The sequence below is a fragment of the Meriones unguiculatus genome, chromosome 14 (assembly GCF_030254825.1).
Source record: "Meriones unguiculatus strain TT.TT164.6M chromosome 14, Bangor_MerUng_6.1, whole genome shotgun sequence".
Lineage (NCBI taxonomy): Eukaryota > Metazoa > Chordata > Mammalia > Rodentia > Muridae > Meriones > Meriones unguiculatus.
The window spans coordinates 55,179,672-55,201,598 of NC_083361.1; the positions used below are offsets into that span (position 1 = coordinate 55,179,672).

The 21,927-nt window shown below is 43.4% G+C and overlaps 1 protein-coding gene across 1 annotated transcript in view; it reads right to left on the reverse strand.

The window, feature by feature from the left end:
• Positions 1-4,452: 4,452 nt before the first annotated feature.
• The window catches only part of Asb7 (ankyrin repeat and SOCS box containing 7), a 46,417-nt gene continuing 28,942 nt past the window's right edge, over positions 4,453-21,927 (reverse strand). Inside the window, exons 5-6 of the mRNA XM_021633261.2 lie at positions 19,883-20,488; positions 4,453-7,896 (exon numbers count right to left, since the gene is read on the reverse strand). Coding sequence (XP_021488936.1) covers positions 7,757-7,896; positions 19,883-20,488 — 746 coding nt within the window. The 3' untranslated portion in view covers positions 4,453-7,756. The remainder of the gene's footprint in view (positions 7,897-19,882; positions 20,489-21,927) is intronic.

A 21,927-nucleotide genomic window follows, 5' to 3' on the forward strand; every position in this document is an offset into this window, starting at 1 on the left:
TTTTCTCTCTTCCTCCTCCTCCTCTTTTAAAAAGAATTGTAGTATTTGGTTTTACCCTAGTCCCTGAGCTATGGAGTCTTCTCTTCTTGGTCACCCAAGTAGTGGTGGGTATGGGCTCCATTTCAGAGTGGGCCTTAAGACACCTGCTATTTGTTGGATACTCCCACAAGCTTTTTTGGCACCATTGCATCTTGCAGGCAGACAGCATTGCTAATCCAAGAGTTTATGGCTAGCTTGGTGTCTGCGTTAATCTTCTGGTAGCATGTAGCACGTCTTCCTATAACAAAGACGTTAGCCTGTGGCAGTGAAGGCTCTAGGTGGGCGCCAGCTCAACTTCACCCTATTCAATTAGTGTAGATGTCTTCAGCAATAGGGTCTTGCTGTCAATGTTTGTGAAGAGCTACTTATAGTCTTAGCAACAGTCTGGGTTGCTTCAGGGGTCCCATGGGACCCCTTCAGCCAGCAACTCAATTAGATGTGACCCAATCCTGGGACTGGAAGCTTTACTTGGTGACAAAGCGATGGCTCAGTTGGATCTGTTTCCACAATTATTTGGAGATTTCAGTTTTAGGAAGCTTTACTGTATTTACCCCTAAAACACCTATTTTAGCAGTCTCTGCTTGTATGCCTTCCTTTGTCCTCATCTTTCCTTCTGCTCCTACTCCAGCTTCCAAATCCACCCATAACCTTCTATTCTACTTCCCTTTCCCAGGGAGAGCTAGCAGCGGCCCCTAGTTCCTTACCCTATACCTTACGTCTGTGGTTCTATGGATTATAGCTTGGTCTTCATTGACTTAACAGCTAACATCCACATACAAGCAAATAAATTCCGTATTTCTCTTTCCAAGTTACTTTACTCAGGATGACTTTTTTTCTAGTTCCATCCATTTGCCTGTAAATTTCATGATTTCATTTTTAAAATGGTTGAGTAATACTTCATTGTATATTAACAATATACATATTCTTTATCACAAAATATTCCTTAGAGCAATACACATTCTTCCGTTGTAGGGCATCAAGGTTGCTTCCAATTTCTGGCTATTATGAATAGAGCAGAAATGAAAATGGTTGACCAAGCGTCTCTGTGGTAGGATGAAGCACCCTTTGGGAATATGCCCAAGAGTGGTAAAACAGGATCTTGAGGGAGATACAATTCGCACCTTCCTGAGGAACTGCCACACTGATTTCTGTAATGGCTGTATAAGTTTGCACTACAACCAGCAATGGAAGAGTATCTCCCTTATTTCACATCCTTGCCAGCAAGAGCTGCCATTTGTTTTATTGATTGGTGGGTATAAGATGAAATCTCAGAGTATTTTTGACTTGCACTTCCCTGATAGATTAAAAAAAAAAAAAACCCAAAAATCAAAACCCAAAAATATCCACAAAGCAATAAAACTACTCCTAATGACATTTTGCTACACTCATAGACCAGTGCCTTGCTCAGCCATCAGAGAAGCTTCCTCTTATAGCAGATGGGGGTAGGGGGACACAGAGACCCATAGCCAGACATTATGCTGAGAATGAGAGACCTTGGGGCAATCAGCCATAAATGAGGCATCTCCACTAAATCCTTCCTCTCAGGGCCCAGGAACCCTGCAGAAAGAGTGTAAGAGCCAGAAAGGATCAGGGACATGAAGAAAACAAAGCCCTCTAAATCAACACAATCAAAGCACATATGAACTCAGAGACTGAGGCAGCATGCACTAGGCCTGCAAGGCTTCCAGCTTAGTGTTTGTATGGGATTCTGGAGTATGAATGAGAGAATGTCTGCTTTTTGTGCCTTCCCTTGGGCTCTTTTCCTTCTGTTTTTTTCCAATTCCAATGTATAGTTCGTTTTATTATATTTTATTTTACTATGCCTTAGAAGCCTGTTTGTTTTCTAATGAGAGATAGAAAGGAGGCAGATCTAGGTGAGAGGGGAAGGGGGGAGGAACTGGACTAGTAGAGGGAGGGGAAAACCATCATCAGGATACATGTGAGAAAAACAAACCATAGCCTGGTGGTGGTGGTAGTGGTGCACACCTTTAATCCCAGCACTCAGGAAGCAGAGGCTGGTAGATCTCTGAGTTCGAGGCCAGCTTGGTTTATAAAATGAGTTCCTGAACTGCCACGGCTATACAGAGAAACCCTGTCTGAAAAAAAAAAAATCCGTTTTCAATAAAAGGAAAACCAACAAATGCCCACTAGTTTTTTAAAGATCATGATTTACATAAAAAATCTATAGCTTTAAGAATTAAAAAAAAAAAAGTGTTTGCCTGTATGTATGTATGTGCACCAAGTGAATGCCTGGTGTGTGAGGAGGTCAAAAGAGGGCATCATATCCCCTGGAACTGGAGTTCCTCGTGACTGTGACCTACCATGTGGGTGCTGAGGACTGAATCCAGGTCATCTACAACAAGGAGTACTCTTAAGTGCTGAGTGTTTTCTCTGGCTCCTAAGTTTAAGCATATCACCTACTTTTAATGTAGCATGTCTTCAGCATTGAAAGCTTGTTTTGCTTGAAGATGCACATAAAAAGGAACAATAACAAAAACACCACCACAAAAAAAACCCAAACACACAGGGATATTTGAATGAACAACACATAGGCACTTAGCTGACAGAAGCTCACTTAAACTGAAGGAGACCAAACATGCCAGCCGCAGCATCGGACTTCAGAGGTTTAGCACTGCAGACATTCTCCTGTAGAACACTCATGACTGGCCTCAGATTTTCCAAATGTGTTGTGGTCTGTAAAGACCACAACTTGTCTGAAGAGAATGAGAACTCTTCTGGAACATAGCCAACATAGAAACATCTGTGGAGTACACAATGGTCTTCACCACGGAAGCAGAGATACACACAAAACCATCTGATGCAGCTGGCACCCTATGTTGCCCTTTGATTACCTAACACTTACCAGGCGATAGGTAGTGGCGATAGGTTGCAGCTTCAGTTTGTATGGTAGGATTCGTCAGCTGACATGCAATCCCTGGATCTGGGAGAGGATGCTTAACATCTCGTTAGTTTTTAATGGTAACACTAACAATGAAGCCAGGCATGGAAACTCATTTCTTTAATTCTGTACTCGGGGGCTAAGGCAGGAGCGTAGGCCACGTCAAAATGTATACAGTGTCATTCCGTCTCCTTAGGGAACACAGAGCTGCATTATGTTTTAAAAATTAAGGGAGGAGACACAAAGCCTTTCTTTCATCTTGGACACCCAACAACATGGGGTGTGGAAGTATGTCTTTTATCAAGCAGATGATATGCTCTACTGATAGCTTGTAAGCCACTGTAATGTTCTTTCAGCTGAGAAAACAATACACTCCTTAAATCGTATCAGAAAAGGAATGATCCCAAGATTTCCAGGCAACATAGCTATTTTTCAAATTCAAACTCCCTTGTTAAACATATTTCAATCGCCTCATTCTTGGCCTGGATTTGCACCAAACCCTGGACAAGCATGCAGCAAAGCCGCAGTTCCAGCATCTCACTGTCCCACATGCGGTACTTCAGCTAGCCTTCCTACACAGGAGGCAGAGCTGTTTCCCAAACCCAGCTTCGTTGATGCTGCACAGCAGTGCAAACTCTAGGCTGTGTCACTATCCCCTGCAGACTAACAAACTACCTTCAGTCCTGCTGTGCCTGCATCTGCTGATGTGCTTAGTGGCCTGCACCCACTCTAGCGGTTTGAATGAAAAGATTTCCTCCCATAGCTTATCGATACTTAGTACCCCGGGAACTGTGCTATTTGGAGAAGCTTGGGGGGTGAAGGGTCTCGCTGGAGGAAGTATGTTACTGAAGGTAGGCTTTGGGAGCTTTAAGGAACTGACCCACTCCCAGCTCTCTCTCTCAGCTTCCAGCTTGTGGGTCAAGGTGTGAGCTCTCAGCTTGTTGCTCCGGCCACCATCCTGCCGTTTGCCTTCCATGATGGTCTTTTTTCCCCTCTGGAATAGCTAAGCATGTGTGAGCTGCCTTGGTCATGGTGGAAAAGTAGCTAAGTGCCCATCTTCTTAGTCATGATGTAGCAGATGGTAAACCTGCCTCATGAAGCCTTTGTGCTGGATCAACACTCAAGACCAAGTCCTTTTCCGTTTGTATTCACAGGATGTACTTTAAAGTGGGTGGGGCAGTGAGAGAGAGCCTCCGCAGACTGAGGGCTTTGCCTGACCATCTAAATTTGATTCCTAGGGACACACATAATAGAAGCAGAGAAAAGACTTCTGCATGTTATCCTCTGATCTCCACAAAATGAGAAGGTAAATAAGTAAATGTAATAAACAACTAAAAAGTAAATAAATGAAAAGGAAAAGAAATGGCTTCAAATGGAGTTGTTTTGAGATCATTTTCTTACCTTGTCATCAGTGACCTAACATGCTGATGAAAAAATACAGCTTTATTTCATTTGACCAAACACCCAGAGTTGTTAAGAAGGCAGAGTAGAATGAAAACGCAAATCCAGTTGCATTTCTTTTTTTTTTTAAACCAGATTTAAGATTTTTTTTTTAATTCAAATTGACCCAAAGCAAAACTTACATTACAAAGAAAGAACAGAATATATTATGATACAACACACGGGGAGTTACATGAAAGCTAAATTTGTGGGCAAACGGACTTTTCCCAATCCCATCCTGGGCTAACAAGTGATTGAGCAGGGAGGTTCGAAACTCTTTCGTGTGGTCCACTCTGGCCATTAAGCTACGCTTTTCTGGTGTCCTACAAGGGTGTGAGCCTCACAGGTCATGCTGGGCTCCCTCGTGCTCCAAAGTGGCTGGACTCTTGCCACTGCCAGAATGCGGACTTCTGCAGCGGAAGCGTTTTTCCAAGCATGACTGATGATGAATTTAAATGAAACCAAACAAGTCGTCTGGACTAATGAGCAGGGCTTTTTCTGTAGTAAATCGTTTAGAAATATGGGAATTAAATAATCTAAAAAACCACTCTTATTCTGCTGTACATTTATAAACACAAATATTTACAAAGAAACACCCTTGTTTTCAAAAGATGAGGTTTGCAGTTCATTAATGATCATAATCTTTTATGACTGGTTTCTTTGGTGTGTTTGCCAAATGCATTTTATAAAGTTTTAGTAATAGGCTTAAATAATGAATTTCAAAAGAAACACAAAAAAATCAGTGGCAAATTTAGTCAAAATTTTGGAAAGGCAATAGGCTGAGATTCGGAAAATGCGTGCTTTCTTTCCTCATGGCCACAGAATGCTTCTCTGATAATCAAATTCAAGTGCAGACCTACATGTTCATCATGATCATGTTAGCAACTGTACAGCATTTCGGTTACCATTAGATACAGTATATGACTGGGGTTCTATTAATAAACAAAGAACATTTCTTTAAGCTTCCAGATAAATCAAACCTCAAACAATAAATAATGTAATTATACACTTCTTCATTAAATAGAATTTTTGATTCTAGAAAGAGCGCTCATAATTTTTTTTTTTCTGAAGTCACAGCAGCACATAGCACACACAAAAAAATTTGCCTTAATATGATCTTTTTACTTGGGATTCCCTGATTCAATTTCAGTGGCTTAGTTCAGAACCCTCTGAATGGCTGGAGAGTGAATACCGTTTTTAACTTACTAAATAAATAAACACACACATGAGCCCTGTGTAACTGGACACTAACATGGCAGCTCAGAGTGCAGACTCCAGGTTCCCTCACACCACTCACCACGCTGGGCTGGGGGTTCTAACAGAAGGTACACTCAAGTAATTTCTGGTCACTTTGTGTCCCTCAGGCTGTTAATGAGTCTCCAGCCTTGACCTAGGTCCTGAATAAAGAATGAGAACACAGCTCTGCAGCTGTCTCCACAGGGGACTCTCCAAGGAGATAACCTTCCAGACAAGGTCACAGCACCCAAGCCATATCCACTGGGTTCTCAACGACTCCAGGATCAGATAGAACTCTGGCTACATGCTCCCTAGTTTGCGGAAGGAGTCTACAGGCCACATCAGTGAATCCCTGAATCATGCTTCCTGCCCAAGTTGCCTGTTGAGGAATCCACGTGCCATCTAGACACAGGCAGATGCACATGCTCTGATGTCACGGCTACTCTGCAGCCAAGAGGATAAACTCTGGGCTTGAGAAAAACAGCACTGATAGCCTGAACTCCGCGAAACCTGATTCTGCTTACTTACACTTTGAGGTGAAAGAGTTTTACGCTCTCTGCGCTCAAACTGACCATTCCAACAAAAGGAGAAACCCTTACCTTGAAAACTTCTGATAGCAAAATTTGGTAACAGTTTGTAAATATTTAAAAATTTTGTCACAGCACTAAGCATGGCATCGGGGCACTTTGCAAAGGGTCTCCTCAAACTAACACAATGGCGAATGCAGAATGAGCACGCGCTCAAGGGCACATCTCTGATGCTGAGTTCTTACAGGACCTTCTCCCTTGCTACTGACACTTCACCTTATCCAGGTCTACCTCGCACATACTTGTCAAACCAACCCAGAAAACAAAACATTTGTCTCGAAGAGCTTTACTGTACCTACCTTCAAAACAGACTGGAAATATGTAATTAGCACATTAGCAATTTGCCAGGCTCACAAAAGGGTGCCCATTAGAGACTTTACCCTTAAAATACATATGTATATATATATTACCAAGAAGGAGAAGAAAAAAGCAAAAAAAACAAAAAACACCATGAAACCACCCCAAATCATTTAATCATTGAAAAAAATGGTTTAGCAAGAATGTGGGCTATTTCTAGAGAACACTGTATCACCAGCATACGAAATTTGTTCCTTAAAGTGAAATAAAACACAAAGCTTAAAATGGAAGCTAAGTGACATACTGTTGGTCTGCAGTGGGACTGGCAGTGGTTACTGCTCTGAGGGGCATGAGGAAGCCAGCCGAGGAATGGGAAGAGTGAGACCATCGAGAGACTACACCAAGAGAGAGCTGCACACGAGGCACTGCTTTAAAAATCAGAACACACTGGCTTTAAAAAGTTAATTCCTTTCCCCATTAACTTTGTTTTAAAAGCACAATTCAACAAGAGAGAAAGAGAGAGAGAGAGAGAGAAAGACAGAGAGAGAGAGAGAGAGAGAGGAGCTAAAACACAATGTCTCAGGGTAGTGTCCTACAGTTGTTAAAAAAAAATAATTTAAAAATAAGCGCACACCAAAAGGAAGCAGAGGTACTGGGTTTTCCTTCATTGGAAAGCTACATTAATTAGAAGGGAAAAGAATTTTTAAACAGCTCATCTGTACTCATTAAAAATGAATGAGGTGACAGCATTACCGTAAGTTTCTTCACAGGGAATTTTCCAGCGTCACCCAGGGTCCACCAGGGGAGCCTGGGACTACCACACTTTAACAAGTGTTCCTTCTACTGGTTTCTAGTACCTTGTTCAACAGTGAAACCAGAGCATCAAGAGGGAAAATTCTCTGCTTCATACCTGCCTGTGTTTGTGCACTTAGGAAAAACAATTTTTCTAAATGCAGTATTGTATAGAAAGGCTTGGACCTCGTAGACTTGGACCAAGAAACCAAATTAAGACCTTCAAGCGTGTGGTGTGTGTGTGTTCATATATATATATATGTGTATATATATATATACATATATATATATATATATATATGTCCCTCCCCTAAAATGAAAACCAAACAAACAAAAAACCTAAAAGTGTATACCTGCTTTCTGACTTGACCGCAAATCAGAAATTGCATAGGATATACTTTGGGCAAGGCCCGAAGCCTTTTAAGTATCTGGAATAACTCTTAATCTTGCTCACAGTCCAGGTGTATCAGATATCATCAAATTTGTGTTTTAAGTAGTCTTTCATGACCTTGGCAATTGGCAGTTCATCAAGCAGCTTCAGGTTTTGAAGGCCTATACACTGTCGAATTTTAATTCGGCACAGGTCCTGCAGGGTTCTGGGTTGTCCTAAAATGATAGAAAAAAAAAAAAAAAGAAAGAAAGAAATGTTACAAACGGTACAAAGCATTGAAGAGGGAAGGCCTCTGAGGTCGAGGAAAAGGTTGCTTTCCGAGAAGTGCCTGCCATGGACCTTACAGCAAAGGACTGGAACGTTGGATTGACTGAAGCGTCACTGGTGTCCTCGTGTGGTGGCTCCCCCACCTGGTCTTTTCCAAAGCCCTTTACAAGGTGGAAGTGTTATGGTCTGGGTACATAATGTTCCTGTTGGGCACATGATTTGAATGCTGTGTGCTTAGATGGATGGTACTGCTTTGGTGTGTGCTGTGGAAGCGCCAGCAGGTGGGACCCAGCTAGAGGATACATGTCAGCTGTAGCAGGGCACTGGGAGTTTACTATTCCTGGGTTGCTCCCGGTTTCCTCTTCCCTGTCTACTGTGATGTGATAAGAACAGCTTCACCTGTCATGACTTTGCTTCCTGTCTTGCTTTCTCTTCTCTTTCTCTTCGACTATGACAGGAACAGCCTCTGCTGCCAAGATGTGGGGCCAATCAACTGTGGATGTAACCCTGTGACACCATGGGCCAAAAGATCTCTCCTGTGCTGGGTAAACTGGGTCACTCCTGACAGACAAGCAACTAACAGGTAGATGCCTCCATCTCTGCTCTACCAATAATGTCTTCAGGAGGAGGGGCTGGAGTATACTGGCAGGCAGCTGTTGGACAAGCAATTGTAGCGTAGGGTAAGACTAAGGACAGTCTCTCTGATCCCAAGGCTGGTATTCTTTCTACTATAAATCAAAGAACTGTGTGGGTCTGTCCTGATGAGACTCTTAATACATAGGTGCGCTTCTGTGAGCACATGCTTTCTCTGGGCCTCCATTTCTCCACAAGAGAAGCATGGACTGCATGAGATGCTCTGTATGGCAGACTGTTTCAACTCTGAGACTAGATACTGAAGCCTTGACACTTAGCCCCAGTATCTATGGACCTTTGCAAGTGATGTCTGCTTGCCTAATCACTGTCATTCGGGCTGAGCAGAACCCTGGATAAGGGATGAGGGCTGGGTGGTCCAGCAGCAAGGGAGTTTGAAAGACACCTTATGCCAGTCTGAATCGCTAGCTCACTTTATAGTCCATACCTATCACTGGCTAGGAGCCACTGTTGTCAGTGACTTCAAAACAGAAGCAATAAAACCCCCATTCTTTTTCTCTCCACAACTTTGTTTTATACCTTAACAGTACTGGTCATTGCCAATACAAGGAAAACTTCTTGAACAATGCTTCAGTACGTGTCTGGAGTCACACAGGACATGACAGTCTGAAAAGGCTATCCCATAATGAATGCCTGCTGCTTCATGTACAGCAGAAGCTTCTGCTATGTATGGAGTCCTTTAATTCTTTCACAAGTGAGGTATATGTGGCATCACTTCATTTTACTGGGAGCCTCAGAGAGATTAAGTAACATGCTTCAAAAGTCAAGGAGATGGCGTATTCCAGTGGCTATCAAACATTTAGTCTCGAATCCCATTATGTTCTTAAAAATTATGGAGGGTATGAAAGAACTTTGATGTGGGAAGTATCTATGGTGATAACCACATCAGACATTACAACAGAATTTTCATAAATACCTGTAATTCATCTAAAAGTAATTAAAGCAAACCAGTTACTTACTAAAATGACCAACAGATGATGGAAACTATGTTTTCCAAAATGTAACAAAATGGTGAAAGGGGAATAGCATCCCCCACCCCCCACTGTCTGCCATGCTTTAGACTGCAGGGCTTTACAGTGGAGAGCTGAGCTTTCTTGTGCACATTTGCATTCAGTCTGCTGAAATAAAAACCACACCATGTAGTCTCAGGAGAGAAGGAAAATGAAGAGGGCAGATAACACCATACTATAGACATGAGGTCACTCCAACCTCACAGCCTCCCTGGGAGGGTCCCAGGCTGTCCTTGGATAAGCACTGCTGTTCTGAGTACTTTATCTCTTGCTTGTGTTGTTTTCACAGCGATAATGCAAAATTAAGTAATTTTTCTAAGTGAAGAGAGCCTCATCAGACTTCGATCTCCTGGCCTAGCAATGGCATTCAGCAGGAGAGCACTTCCCTTTACCCAGCGAAAGGCCTCCAGGTTTCATTCCCAGCACTCCAGAATAGGAAAGAAAAAGAAAAGACCCAAGACTTGCTCTGGAAGGCCTGGATGGACACACTGCTTTCCAAGGGCACCTCACACGTGCTCTCCTAGGAGTCAGAGCACCTGAGGGGTTGGACATGTCAGTATCATCAGTACTTTACTGAGTTCCCCTAACATTTAACCACTTAAGACGACACTCTATTATGTTATTTGTTTGCTCCATGCAGTGTTTCTGGAGCAGCTTGACTGGGGATTTGCTTGCAAAATAGCTCATTCACTCAGTGGCTAGTGAGTTAGCGCTGAGGCCACTGGGAACTCAGCCAGGACCATCCAGGCCTACATGTTCTGGAATGCTTTGCTCAGTGGAAGTACTAAGCCTAAGGATACTGGAATGCTTTTCTCAGTTTGTTACTTCCCCTGTGCTTTTTAAGCAACATGCCACATACGGCATCCTTTAATATTGCAGAAGAATGTGGTCTTTTAATGTTTTTTTAACCACATGTAACTCCTGACTACAAAACTGCCTTGAATGATAAGGGCATATTGTAGTGGTTAAAATCAACAATCCTAGAGGCGGAATACACAGGCTTGGCTCCTGGCCCTGCCACTCACCACCCACACAGTCTATGCCAAGGTGTTTAGCCTGCCGCCTTAACTTTCCTCATAACAGCATCTGCCTCAAAGGGTTTATAAGAATTAAAAACATTCATTGTGGCCAAGTGTTGAGAACAGTGTAGGGAAAACCGAAAATAACTGGAAAGTAAATTTAAAAATATTAGTTGCTAAACGCTTGTAGGGTAATATTTCTTCGCATTTTCAGGGAAATAGAAGGCCATCCTTGGAAGGTGGTCTTCCTCTTCCTAGTGTGGAGATGGTCAGAAAACAAGATGACTGAAAAGGAACAAGCAAGAGCCACCAGCAGGGGACAGCTGGGCAACTTGCTGGAAGTCACTGTGTGACTTCAAGGGCTGAATATGAAGACCTTTACAGTGGCAAAGGATGTGCATCTGAGAGAGGGTATCACTATTCCTCCTTGCTCACACCAAGAACCTAACTTGGCTGGCTTGCTGGTGTGTGGCGTCAATGGCAGGCTAACAGCTGTCCATTAAGGACAGCTCAGGGTTACTGCTGCTCCAAAGGCATCTTGGGAGTCATTGTTCAGAAACATCATCTTGGGACTAGGAGATTATGACTATAAGATGGATATTTATTTCTTGCCCACAAACTTTATAAAAGCATTTCTTAAGTACCCAATACATACTTAGCAATGCAGGCTTCAAAGAATAGAGGAGCAAAGAAGAGGACCAGCAGAAGCAGAGGGAAAAAAGGAAGAAAATGAATGAGAAAAAACGGGGAAAAAAATCAACAGAAACGCACACACCACCCACTCGAGAATGAGTAAGTGCTGCTCTGCTGTGGACTGTAACAGGGAGGCTCGAGGGACAGCTCCCCACAGACTGCATTTTATGGAATTATAAACCCTGAAGGGTGCCACAAAAACTACATGGTGTTCAACTAACAAACTACAATGGGATTACTCAACAGTTCAAAGGGTTAACCTTTCCAAGCTGTGGAGAAGCCTATCATTACTAATAACCGGGTTGGCACCAAATAGGAAATCTGCTTCTGAAGGGCCCAGTTTAGCATAAATAAAAACCCTGGGGAAGGGTGTAACTTAGAAAATTAACTGTCCCAAAGTGACCCCCTCATGGCTTTTGTGAGGGAGGCCTAATTTATTTCTTGGGATAAAGGTATTTGGACTTGGGGGCTAGAAAGATGGCCCATCTGTTAAAAGTGTGGGAACTGGTTTTCCAGAGGACCTGCGTTCAATTCCTAGCACCCATGTTGGCTATAAACAACCATCTGGCACTGTCCAGTTCCAGAGGATCCGATGCCTCCAGACTGTGTGGACAACTGTACTCACATACACAGATACCCATATGTAATTACAAATGAATCTTTAAAGCATACTCATAAAGGTAGACAAAGAGCAAACATTTCAGACAGCCAGGGGCAACCACAGAGGATGAAGTCCTGGGCTCCTTTGTAGTGGTGGGCACAGTGACAGGGAGGGGAGTGGCCAAGAAATAAAGAGGGTGCTCCCTTCCTCGGGACTGCACCAGAATCTCTCAGTTCCTACAGAGCCTCTCCATCTCTGTTTGAAAAGTCTACCACAAGGGTCCCATTATGTAGCCCCAGCTGGCCTGGAATTTACCATATATACCAGGCTGGTCTAGAATTCACAAAGATCCACTTGCCTTTGCCTTCTAAGTGCTAAGATTAAAGGCATGTACCACCATGTCTGGGCAATCATACATTATTCTTTTGCTCTTGCTTCTAAAGTCCTCTTACTGAGGCTAAGTATAAAGTGGGATGAACAATTCTTGCTTTATAGGTCCAATGGCAGGGTCTAGCTCCCTTAAAGTAAAAATCACAGGATTCACTTACAGTTCAAATACACACAGAATCAGCTTTCTGACAGAAGTCTACTGGTTACATTTTTCCTTAGGCGGCTGAGCTTTGGTGGTCTGAATGAGATGTCCTCCATAATCCTGGGCATGTTAATGCTTGGTCTCCAGCTAGTGGTACTCTCTGGGATGGCTTAGGATGGGTGGCCTTGCTGGAGGAAGCATGTCATTGGAGGTGGGCTCTGAGAGCTTGAAGATTCTTGCCATTACTAGCTCACTCTCTCACTGGTGCATGTGTTACTCCTCCCTGCCCCTGCTGCTGTGCCTTTGTCCTGCCATCACAGATGCTAACCCTCTGGAACCATAAGCCCAAATAAACTGTCTTCTGTAAGTTGCCTTGGTCATGGTGTTTTATCACAGTGATAGAAAAATAACAAAGACAAGCAAAAAATGATTTGTAAGTGATTTACTTACAAATGTCAAGACATCTGTAGGTGCCAACATTAACAGTAGGGATTATAAAAAAACACTACAAAAAGGTACGGAATAAGATACTTTCTAGTTATTTAGAATAATGTGATTTATTAAAAAAGATGTTCTCTGTGTCAAAGAACCTAAAATGTGGTGATATCTGAATAACAACAGTGTACTGTTCATTTCTAGGAAGGATTTTTAAGAGCAGAAGCCCCTGTAAGACTCTAATGTAGATGGTCTGGCAAAAATCTCCAATTCATTAAGAAAAACAAAACAAAACAAAACAAAACAAAACCTTAGCGTCACATGAATTCCAGCACAGACGGAGTACACTGTACAATAGGCCACCGACAAAATACCAACGGAGGCGTCGGGATGAACTCAGTAGGCCAGGGAAGTGGACATCCAGGCCCTCTGTAGGGGGATCTGCTCACATTCCTACTCTGTGCTGGATTTAGCTCAGAAAGCCAGAGCCTGTTTGACTTCCTGAAATTTTAAAAGCAGAGAACCCATGCCTTTTATTAGCCTGTATTTTCTAAAGGTGTGTACTGTGTGTGTGTGTGTGTGTGTTAGTGGTACCAGGGACTGAATCCCGTGCTTCACACACACTAAGCATGTACAGAACCACGACCCCACAAGCCTCAACTTTTTTTTACTTCTTCCTTTTTACTTTTAGTCTCAAATCTTATTTCTGTAAACTTTTGTGTTGTTTTTTTTAAAATAACGGAGTACTTGACTATTACTGAAATCTAAACAAAAACATATTTCTGGTTACTTCGATATTTATAAAACAGTATTTTTAAACATCTGTGATTAATGTTCCAGCAAACAACTATCTTAAGTACTTGACAGATTAAGTCTCCCGTGAAACAGTTTACACAACTCATTTCCCAGCCACTTAAATTTTTCCTTTTAGCATTATGAGCTATTTAATTCCCTAAAACACACAAATCAAAATCTACCCCAGGCCCACCTTTACTATAGCACTGAAAGCATACTGATGGGTGATTCTAGTCTTTGTGTGACATTTCGGGAACAGGGGTCACTGTCTCAGCTTAGGTATCTCAGAATCTTAAACATAAACTCAATCAACCAGAGGACAGTCTAGAGCAGAGCCATAGGTGTGTGAGAAGATGCTGGAGGCACCCACACTAGCAAGGTGGATGGGGACCGTGCATTTTTAACACGTTCTGTGTCTCAAAACTGCTCCCGTGAAACAAGGTACCAAACCTAACTGACAAGAACCACTTATCCCGAGTTAGCAAAGCCACAGTTTTATAAATACTGTCCAGGAACGAGGGGTCTCTCCAGAGCCTAAGCCATAAACATGTGAACATGAGGCAAGCTGTCAGCTTACCCACAGATTTTAACTTTAATCAAAAGTGCATTGAGGATTCTTGAAATTCTAAAACCACCAGGCTGATAGGACACCCTTACGCAAAAATCCTGAATGCAGGGCTAGGAATGGGGTCTGCTGGCAGAATGATCACACAGCATGCCCACGGCCCTGGCTTGACCCTTAGCACTGTTAGTTTTCCATTCTGAGCTGAAGGGTGCCTTTGCACCTTTAAAATGGTAGACTCTCAAAGAATTCTACCTTGTGCAGATTGTATTGTCTATATTTACCATTATTTTGAAAAACGAAAAAGTCAGAAACATTTTTGACTTGTTTAAAAATAACAGTGATCAGTTCATCAGCTGAAATAATTTTATGAAAACAAATGAACAAGAGTCACTTTCCAGAATGAGACAGCTATGAAGACAGTGCTGTTTCTCCTTTCCTGCAAAGGTCTCTTGATGTCTGCCTTCCATCTGCTCTGAACTTCAGTCACTGTGCTAGCCTGACCAGAAGAACTCTAGCTTCGTTCAGATATGTTGCTAGGAAAGCAAGCAACACTTACAGCAGCCCTTTCCAGGCAGTCTTGGATCCTCAATGAAATCCTCTTAAAATGAGACAAGGGGCTTTTTTCTTTTTCAATTTGATGTGTGTGTGTTGCATATATACGTAAGTGAATGTGTGAGGTAAATACTGTCTTCCTCAACTGCTCTTTTACCTTACTTCTTGAGGCAGGCTCTCTCACTAAACCTGGAGCTCACCAACTGCCTGGGATCCTTCTGCCTTCACTCCCCCCGGTGCTGGGGTTACAAAAGCATGCTACCATGCCCAGCCTTTTATTTGGGTGCTGGTTATCCAAACTGATGTTTCCATGCTTGCTTGGCAAACACTACCAGCTGAACTGTCTCCCCAGTCCCAACAGTGATACAGAATCTGAAATTACATTGATGACCTTTTTGTGCTTTTATATTACAGTCCATTGGTATGTTTTAAACTTTGAATGGACTTTTACCCATACAGACAGTAACATAAATTAGTCAAGGGGAATATGTGGCAATTAAGTTACGCATGTCTTCAATGGCACACTAGCTTATGCACGTCTTCAAATTGTCAGTGGATCCCATTTTATGATCCCAAAAAATTTACTTTTCTTAATATTTCTACTGAGCTCAGAAAATCAGTACAAAGGAGGACTCTCACAATTGTAAATACAAGTTTTCAAAACCCCTCTTTTCAAAGCTCAAAGTCTGACTGGTCATCAATACTGTGGTCATTTTCCTTAAAGTGACAAGTGAACTTTGTTCGTTTCCGAGAAAATGCCTGCTAAGTGCCCATAATTAAATGGTATAGTTTGGCTGTCAGTCAGTCTTTCAAGGAAAAATGGTTCTCTATGAAAAAAAGCTGCTGAGGTAGCTCAGACAAACCTGTCAATTTCCCTCCACTCAGTCATTCTCATCTACAGAACACTTAAAAGGTAAGTGCACAAAGGGACAAGATTTAATTCAATTATATTTACTGCTTTGTCAAAGACATTTGTAAATGGGTTGGAATACTCATGACTGCGGTTGCCTGGCAGTCAAGAAAACAGTTATTATCAGCACCATACCAGCCAGGCTGTCTGTCATGCTAACCTGGAAACAGTTTAGAGTTTATACACCATTGGCACAAAGGTCATCACAGTGAAAAGGGCAAACACTATGGCTATGCAACTAGTGGACCTTATGCCCACCTAACACAACCTACGGACTCTTGGAAACCCATTCTTTGAGAAAATACAACAAAGAAACAAAAACCAGTTCTATATAGTTCTCACTTTCTGTGTGTGTGTGTGTGTGTGTGTGCGTATGTGTGTCCCTCTCCACCTCCCCTTTTCCCCCTCACTGCCTTCCCTCTCCTTTCTCCCATCCATCTATTCTTCCCAAGTGACTGAAAACCACTGCCTTTATAAGTAGCCGTTGGCAACAATTTGGTCCAGCTCCCCCATTTTTATGAGGAGGGCACTGAGCTCTTAGTGTGAGTCTGGGGCTGAAGAGCCTGCTCAAGGTTATTAGGCAGTCATTTGTGACACCCCATTCTGCTGGTTTGACAGCATCTCTGATATAAGCACAGCTGAGAGCCTGTGATGATCCCAGTGAACAAACTCTCCTCAGCTCAAAGAACCACAGCAAGGATGCTTTCACACTCCAAATAAAAACTGGTAAACCAGATGGATGTCCCATTTCAACTCTCTCATGTGTAGAGAAGTCATCACTCCTGAGTCCTTAAGGAAGAAAACCTTGCTCAACCTTAAATGCTAAGGCTGATCTTGAAGCAATCAAAAAGGCTGACGTTGCAGGCAGAGCACCTACATCAAAAGCTCTGGAGACTGTGATAAGCCCAGAGCACCTAAGCTGAGGCATGCTTACCTGAGCAGAAGCCACCTGACCCATAAAACAGAAACACTGGAGACTGTGGATGGACAGGAAATCAAGAGCCAGTTTCAGCAAGCCCTGCCAGGTCCTCAAAGTGAAGACCAATAAAGCCCCTGATGGCTATGGCAGGGGAGGGCATATGTAACCAGCACCCCAAACCTCACCATAACTGAGGCTGCTCTCCAAAGGAAAAGACTCACCCAGGGGATGGACATGTCTCTGGCTTGGCCTCCTTAGCCTTCCTATCTCGCCTTACCCGGCTGCAGGAGGAAACCTACCTAAGGCAAAACATGGATAATGATTCCAGCCTGGGGACACAGGCCCACTTAAATGACTGCAAATTAATAAGATCATGGGGTGATGGCCTCTTGCAGCACCCTTAAAACTACACCAACAGGGCTCCAACGTAGTAGCAGTGCGTTAAAGCACATAGACCTGAGCAGGAGTCAAGGGCATGAGAGTGAGAGTGGGGGAAGGGGAGAATGAGGACACTGGAGAGCTTTGCACATTCAGCTATCTGCAGTTACATTAAACACAGCTTCAAGCCTATCCAGATGACTAGGAAGCCTGACATGAAGACTATCAGAAGTGGAGTATGGTGGCTCAAACCTATAACCCCAGCACTAGGGAAACATAGGCAGAGGGATCTGTTGCAGGTTTGCAGATAGTCTGGTCTATACAGCAAGCCACAAGCCAGGCAGAGCAACATAGCCAACACCCTCTTGAAAGGAAAGTGGGGCTATTCACTTGAGTTCTTGCTGCTCCTTCTCATATCATGCCTAGTTTCATCTTTAAAAAAAAACTTACATACCACGCTAGGCAGGATAAAAAGAAAAACACCCAAAGAGATAAAGCCAGCGTCAGAACCAGACCGAGATGTGACATAGATGCTGCAATTACTGTAAGCCAGAGAACCTAGAGTAAGTATGATTATTCATTTGAACCCAATAGAAACATTAGAGCGACGAAAGTCCTGACTAGCACCCCAGTGAAGCAGCAGTTCTGCAGAGGAAAAGTTGCCACACACTGTGTAGATACGGAGGGCACTGGCAAAATGAGGACCCGGACACCAGGTGACCTGAGACAAGCCCTGACTCTACTCTGTCTTCTGGACGTGCCCTTCTCCTCCCTAAGGGGAAACAATCACACGGAAAGGACCCCTGAGGTCAGCAGCTTTTCTGTATGCAACCTCACCAACCAAGTAAGAGGCAGCACCTTTTCTAGTGCTACACTCTAGTGGGTTGTGCCTCCACACCGTAAGCACAAGCAACTGCAGGTCACCAGCTCCTTATTTTGCTCTCTAGAGACAAGGTTTTGTGACTGAAGTCAATTCCTACATAGCCGGGCCTGACCTAGAACCCCAAGTCCTCTTGTCTTGGGTTCCCAAGTGCTAGGATTATAGGTGTGCATTGCCATACTCAACTATAGCTCGCTTCAGTCCTTTTCAGCCCGCTTCCCTGCACAAGTGGCTGGTGCAGCGTAGAGTCTATAATCCGAGCTTAAGCATTTCTAGATGGGCCATCGCCTGGAACTACAAATTCACTGTGAATAAGATTCCAGGCATTTTATTCATAAAAATTCATTAAAATGTCATCTTTTTAGTATCAAAGTCTTTCTTAGTCACTCCTTGAAGGTTAAGCCCTCTCATGAAAGTTCTCTGCCTTTCTGGGAAGAGTTTACTTTCTGGGAGCTGGCTCAGCAGCACTGCTCTTGCGGAAGACCTGGGTTCAGCTCCCAGAATCCACAGGACAGCTAACAATACCTGTAACTCCAGCTCCAGAGGACAGGAGGCCTTCTGGCCTGCTTGAATACTACACATACATGGCGCACATTCATACAGGCAGCCAAAACATCCGAACACACTGAGTAGAGCTAAATGTTTTAAAACATCTTCCAAACTCTGTCTGTCCTTACCGCTTCACTAGAGAACCTTACACTGCGGTGAAGGGAGATGCTGAGAACAAAACCTCAGCTAAATTATAACCAGTTCCTCTGGCAGAGGGAGAGGGGGATTCCATTATTAGTTAACCATCCCTTCAGGTTATGCTTTCCTTAGGTATTTTCACCAAGTTAGAGAACTGTACTCTTTCAACAACGTTCTTCTGCTTTCCCTGTTTGTTGTAGAACTAAGTTCCTCTTTTGGTTTAGGCAAGCATTTTTATAATTTGCTTTCCCTCTCAGAACTCTAACACAACCCCAAAGGCCCAAACACTCAGGACCCTCCCAGCTCCACAATGATGCCCATGTGGGACATGTAAGTCCCACCCTAAGTTGTTCCAGCCTGGCCATAGGGGAAGGGGCAGTTCATCTCCTTAGGTTCTGCAGCTGGCTGTCTGCACTACCCAGCAACTGGTCATGTAACACACCTCCATGTCCTCCAGACTCTACTGTCCTTTTTTGCTTACTTGTTCCACCCCCTTGGCTTCCAAATTTAAAAACTCAAAACTAAAATTGGCCTATCATAAATGCCACATAATCAGAGGCTGGTCTTCCTTCCGTAATCAAGATGGCGTGGGGAGGATCAGCGAGGCACCAGACAGTATTGCAGGGAGTTAATCAATGGTGCTTACAGATTGGCTTCCTGGATCACACACTAACTTCTTATCTATGCTCTTAGGCTGTCTCAGGAAAGCAGGGCCAGAGAAGGAAACAATGTCCATGAAAACTAACACTCCTCTCGGAGAGCAACACAGTGACAGCCGCTGCCTTAGATGAGCCAGACACTTGAAGGTGTAAATAAAGTGTCTCTTGGAAACTGGGCAGACACCGATAGAAGCTGTGTGGCCTGGGGACCCAGTGCCTAATTTTCTACTGTTTGCTCACAACATCAAGTATCCTTAGCCTCTCTTCCTGGGGCATCTGAACAGCCAGAGTGACATTCCTTTCCTGTGGGACTTAGTGAGGAAGTGCGAAACTGCTCCCACAGCTAAGGAACCTAAAACCCCTTCTAATTCTTCCATCTGAAGCCCACAGTCTAAGAGAGGTGCAGAGGGAACTGCCTTGTGCTAACATCCAACTTCATTTTGAAAAAAAAAAATGCCTGTCATTTCCTCTAAACCTGACCTTTAGTAATACAACGGGCTTTTTGGATGAATGAGAATTACTTACCGGACAGGACTTATAAGAATGATTAACTTCTAGTCATCTCATATTACAGAAATATCTCAAGCCATTCAGAAGGTGAGAATTAAGAGGAAAAGATGCAATAATAGTAGTAATTATATTACATACTTGTAACTTCTTGTAAGAAATCCAAACACGGCCGACTACTTCCTGAAATACTTATTGAAACGGCCAGTGGGGTCTGACCTTCATAGTTCCTTGTGTTCGTATCAGCTCCATAGTTATACAACATCCGTGCACAGAGCACATCATCGCGAAGGGCAGACAAGTGTAAAGGAGTCTGTCCGTCTTCTAGGCGCCCCAAGTTTGTGTCTGCCCCTCTCTGAAGGAACATGCGGCAGTAAGAGTGATTGCTTTTGATCACAGCATAGCGCAACAGGAATCCATTCTGAATGTCGATGTTGGCATTGTGGTCCAGGAGGATTTTCACACAGCTTGACCTCTCTCGGATGATGGCGAGCTGAAGTGGTGTTGTACCTTTATCACTGAGCGGGTCGACCTCAGCCTTGAACTCCAGGAGGAGCCGGACAAATGAGTCCCTACCATAGTGGGCGGCTACGTGGAGGGGAGTCCAGCCGTCATTACTTTTTGCATTAATGATGTCGCTCCTGTACTCAGACTCTAACATCAGGCGTGCAATCCGTGCCCGGCCATGCATGGCTGCGTAATGCAGAGCAGTGAAGCCTCCGATTAAGTCCTTCACCGTGGGATCAGCTAGGGTTAAACCAAAACAGAAACATCAGTGGCTGCTGAGACAAAGCTACTCTAGCAGAGTGGCGAAGGGCTCAGCCAGTTAGCACATACCGTGAAGGGTTAAACTCAATGAACAACACTTGAGGACCTTCCCTAGGCCTAACACAAGTGTGTCTCAGTAGAAAGCACATTTTAGTAGGACGTTATCATGTGAAAGTCCATGGAGGAAAGGAGAGAAGACCAACAATGTTTAGAGATAGACCCCGCCAACGGACTCACAGCGGCACCTCATCCCTCCTGTGGATTGAGCTGAGCCTGCTTGGCTTTTACCATAGCTCTAGTTCACATTTCTCCTTTGGTTTCAGCTATTTGCTTTATTTTTTTTCTTGTGCTTTTTCTTGACCTAAAGAGAAGCATGTGTGGTGACACTGTTGCCCTGAATTACAGTGTTTACGGTCGGCCAGAGTTTTAGAATTTAATAGGGTGTGTGTGTGAGGGGGGCAAAGAGGCAAGGCACTGTCTCTGCACTCCATGAAAGGCGCAGGTGAGACACATGCTGAGCGACATTGCCGTGATGAAGCATGTTTGCATGAATAAGACAGGACTCCAACTGAGTTCGTTTATAGATGGTCCTGAGTTTCTAAGAATTAGCAAGCAAGCGTAAATAAAAAAAAAAAAAAAGGAAAAGAAAAGGGAAAAAACCTCAAAACTACATAATCATTTTCTTAAACAGTTTTAAAAACGTTCTCCTAAACTAACAGGTCCCTGGGGAGAAAAATCCACAAGAATGAGCTGCTGAGGGCGTCTTCAAGCTACAGACTCGCCACCACTTTGGCTTTCCATGGTGCCGAGGGTCAGCACTTTGTAGCTCTCAGCCCACTGGCATCCCCGAGCAGCAGCCCAACAGTGTGGACGCTGCTTCCTGGGGAAGTGAGGAAACCAACGAGGAAGAAAACCCCGGCGGAGCTAACGACTAGCCTTAAAATGCTTCTCACACAACTCAGTTTTTGGGTTGTTTACAAAAGAAAAAAAAATCATGAATGCTTTTCACAGGCACAAAATGCCCCCAAAGCTATGTGATTAAATACTTATATACTATTTAATAAGATCTGTAGTTCCAGACTACAACAGCTGGGTTGTCTTACAAGAGCCTGTGAGGCAGAAAATGATATGCTGAAGTATTAATAATACTGCAGTGGGTGAAAACTGCAGTTAAAGAGTTGTTAGCAAATAAAACCTATAAAAAGTAAACTATTATTTTAGCTCCTCGTAACAAGTGATGTAAACTGACAGCTAACAACCACAGTATCACTTTGATCTGCCAACAACAACAACAACAAAAAATATATATGAAAGTATCAGCAATGGCCGTAACTAAAATATTCAGTACCTAGGACTATGCAACAGGAACGCTACAACACTGCTGCGAAGCACTCTGCTGCCACCTACTGTAAGAGTCC